Source organism: Anneissia japonica, unplaced genomic scaffold (assembly GCF_011630105.1).
Source record: "Anneissia japonica isolate Jap-2015-1 unplaced genomic scaffold, ASM1163010v1 scaffold673_len1821605_cov196, whole genome shotgun sequence".
Lineage (NCBI taxonomy): Eukaryota > Metazoa > Echinodermata > Crinoidea > Comatulida > Comatulidae > Anneissia > Anneissia japonica.
Window position 1 is genome coordinate 411,561 of NW_022717449.1, and position 2,824 is coordinate 414,384.

Sequence of the window (2,824 nt, forward strand, 5' to 3'; positions counted from 1 at the left end):
AGAAACCTTTGACCTTTGATGTTTGCAAACTCGCTACTTCCTGAAATAGTGCACGATGGGAAGCTTTATTAGAAATGTTTCTGAAAGATACATAAGAATATTTATTTAAAGCTTTCAAATTTAACATTTCAATAATAATTAACCGTAATTTTATATCTTGTATATTATTAAAGTTATAAAGAATTAATTGTTACTAACAATCTTTTTATTAGGTTTGTTTTAAATTCCTTCAATTACCCTAACAACAGACTGCTAAAATAAGTTCCGCTATCGCAACGCTTCGCAACCAACCAAGCTTTGACTTTCAACGAACAGACAGATAGCGTTCTGTTTTTGCGAAAGTGAAGCTTGTATTTAAATGCAAAAGCAATGCCACCGAAAGGTGCTACAAAGAAGCAGGTATAATAGGATATTTTGCCTTTCTTTTCGTATCGTAACTTCTCTTTTTTTAAAGTTCTGACCATCTCACTTCTTAGCCTAGGCCTAGCCTAGGTCAGCACTGGAGTTGGATTTCAGGGCTGTCTGATGAGGCGCAACAACTGCTGCATCAGTGCGTTAATGAGGGCTAGCCTAGCCTAGGGCCTATGTCTTGGATAAACTCGGTATCTTGTTATTTGAATTATTTTGTGAAATAATTTCTGTTTTGTTTTTAACTTCGAAGGTTGGACAACCTGGCGCTAGTAAAGCAAAGCAAGTGGGGCGGCCCCAACGGGTCAGCATTGCACCGGGAAAAATTTTGATGAAGGTAGGCTAAATTTAATTTTAAATTAGTAGTATATCCACTTTATTATATATAGAATATATGGTTGCTCAATGAGGGCTCTGTCAGGGACATTATCCACTGTGTTCTTTTTTTTTTTGTTTTTTGTTTTTTTTTGTGGGGTTGGGGGCCGGGATCATTTAGTAAGTGGTTTATAATTATATTCTATCTATATTTTATTTTTATTTTATTAAGAATGGTAAACATAACTTCAAGCAATATGAAATTGTCAGCAAAAGTTTGATTGATAAATTAATTGGATTGATTGATTGGTTATGTGATTCATTGTTTGATTAATTTATAGGATGATGATGATATGACTGAAGCAGGTGACCAAGGACATGGAGAAGAATGGATGCAGGTGAGTAAACCTATAGCATTTTTTGTATAAACTATCCCTACATATTCATAAATTTTAATAATTTTAGGCAGTATTTCCATTACATTATGCGGCAATTATTCTTTCAACAAACACGTATTAGCACTGACATCATAGCTCAGTCAGATAAACTGTGTGTGCACTGAACCGTGGAGATCTCAAAGTCCCTGGTTCAATTCCTATCACGGCTCTTATGTTTCAGCTGGAGGGCTGAAATACAAGTTAGGATAGCGTACCATCTTTCGGATGAGTCGTTTAAGCCGTTGGTCCCGTGTGCAATATGGCTCATGTGCGTGTTAAAGAACGCACACTCTTCGGAAAAGAGTAGGGGATTGATTGTCTGCCAGCATACTGCCCAATTTACCACCAGAAGGACCCCACTGGAAACAAGTCTTTGGACTTAGTGGGTTATTCTTGGTGTGATGTCCTAAACAGTAAACTAACAACTATCGCACATGTGAACTAGATGTAAGAGAATACTTGTAAGTGCACAACAATGCACTGTAATACAAGTAATTGGCAGTCCACTTGTAAGGTATGCTTTTAATTATAGTGTTGTCTTAATTGCATGTTTCTTTGCATTTTTATATAGGGCAAGACTCTGATTAAACCTGATGATCAACTAGAACTGACCGAAACGGTAAATCTATTTTTAGATTAATTTTTTGTTGTGCACAGTCACCAGATAGTAATTTGCTTGCAGAGAATACAGTACTTTCAAAACCTGAGACATTCAATGCCAAAAGTTGCTTCCCAAATTCACTGACCTGATTTTGGCAGACAATAATACTGTAATTTTAATTAGCCATAAAAAACACTTCATCACCATATTACTGGTTCTAAACCTGTAGTCTGTTTATCTGCATAAATCTCACCAACAATAATCAAATGTGGCAAAGACAAGCAAAACCAGTTACTCAACATTTTTGAAATCTATTTCATTGCATTAAACTAACCTTGATATATCTATACATCATGCTATCCTGTTATTTTCCCCATTTTCAATGTTAAAACAACAATTTTTAATGATTTGGTGATGGTTTCTGCCTGAGAAATTCCCAAAATCATAAACTTTGAAGGCTGATTTCTCAAATATTGTTTGTTTAAACAGCTGTATATTTAACTTATATATAACTCCTGTAACTTATAATGAAATGTCAGACTTAAATCGATTTTTGTGAAAAGTGATGGTTTGTCTTGTCTTTACCATAAATACAAAGTAAGAACAAAATTTATAAGAAGAAAGTAGATATATTTTGAAATGAAAATAAATTTAAAGAACAAATTTTAAAAGAAGAGTTTATAAAAGATTAGACAAAGCACTACATATTCATAACATTTTATGTGGAATCTATAAAGTATTATCACTATAAATAATTTCCTTTTGTTTTGTATTAATAAAAATGATAATATTTATTTCCTCAAAAACAGGAGGAGGAGCAAGCCCGTAGCTAGGATTTTGGTAGGGGGGTTCTTTTTGATACTGAAAGGGCACTTGCGAGCACCATTGGCTGGGGCCAGGGGGCCACCAAGGGCCCCCGGGGGTCCAGGGCCAAATCCCCGGTGGGGGTCCAGCATTCTAAGCATTTACAGGTGTTATTTAATTGATTTGAGAGGCCATACATTAAAAAAAATGTATATATTAAAGAGGTAATTTTTTGAGTTGGGAAAAGATAAAAAAAAAA

At 34.7% G+C, this 2,824-nt stretch overlaps 1 protein-coding gene across 1 annotated transcript in view; it reads left to right on the plus strand.

Annotated features, from left to right (window-relative positions):
• Positions 1-241: 241 nt before the first annotated feature.
• The window catches only part of LOC117110264 (dynein intermediate chain 2, ciliary-like), a gene marked incomplete in the record, with an annotated part of 21,508 nt that continues 18,925 nt past the window's right edge, over positions 242-2,824 (plus strand). The window contains 4 exon segments of the mRNA XM_033252898.1: positions 242-399; positions 662-745; positions 1,065-1,121; positions 1,732-1,779. Of these exon segments, the coding sequence (XP_033108789.1) occupies positions 370-399; positions 662-745; positions 1,065-1,121; positions 1,732-1,779 (219 nt within the window).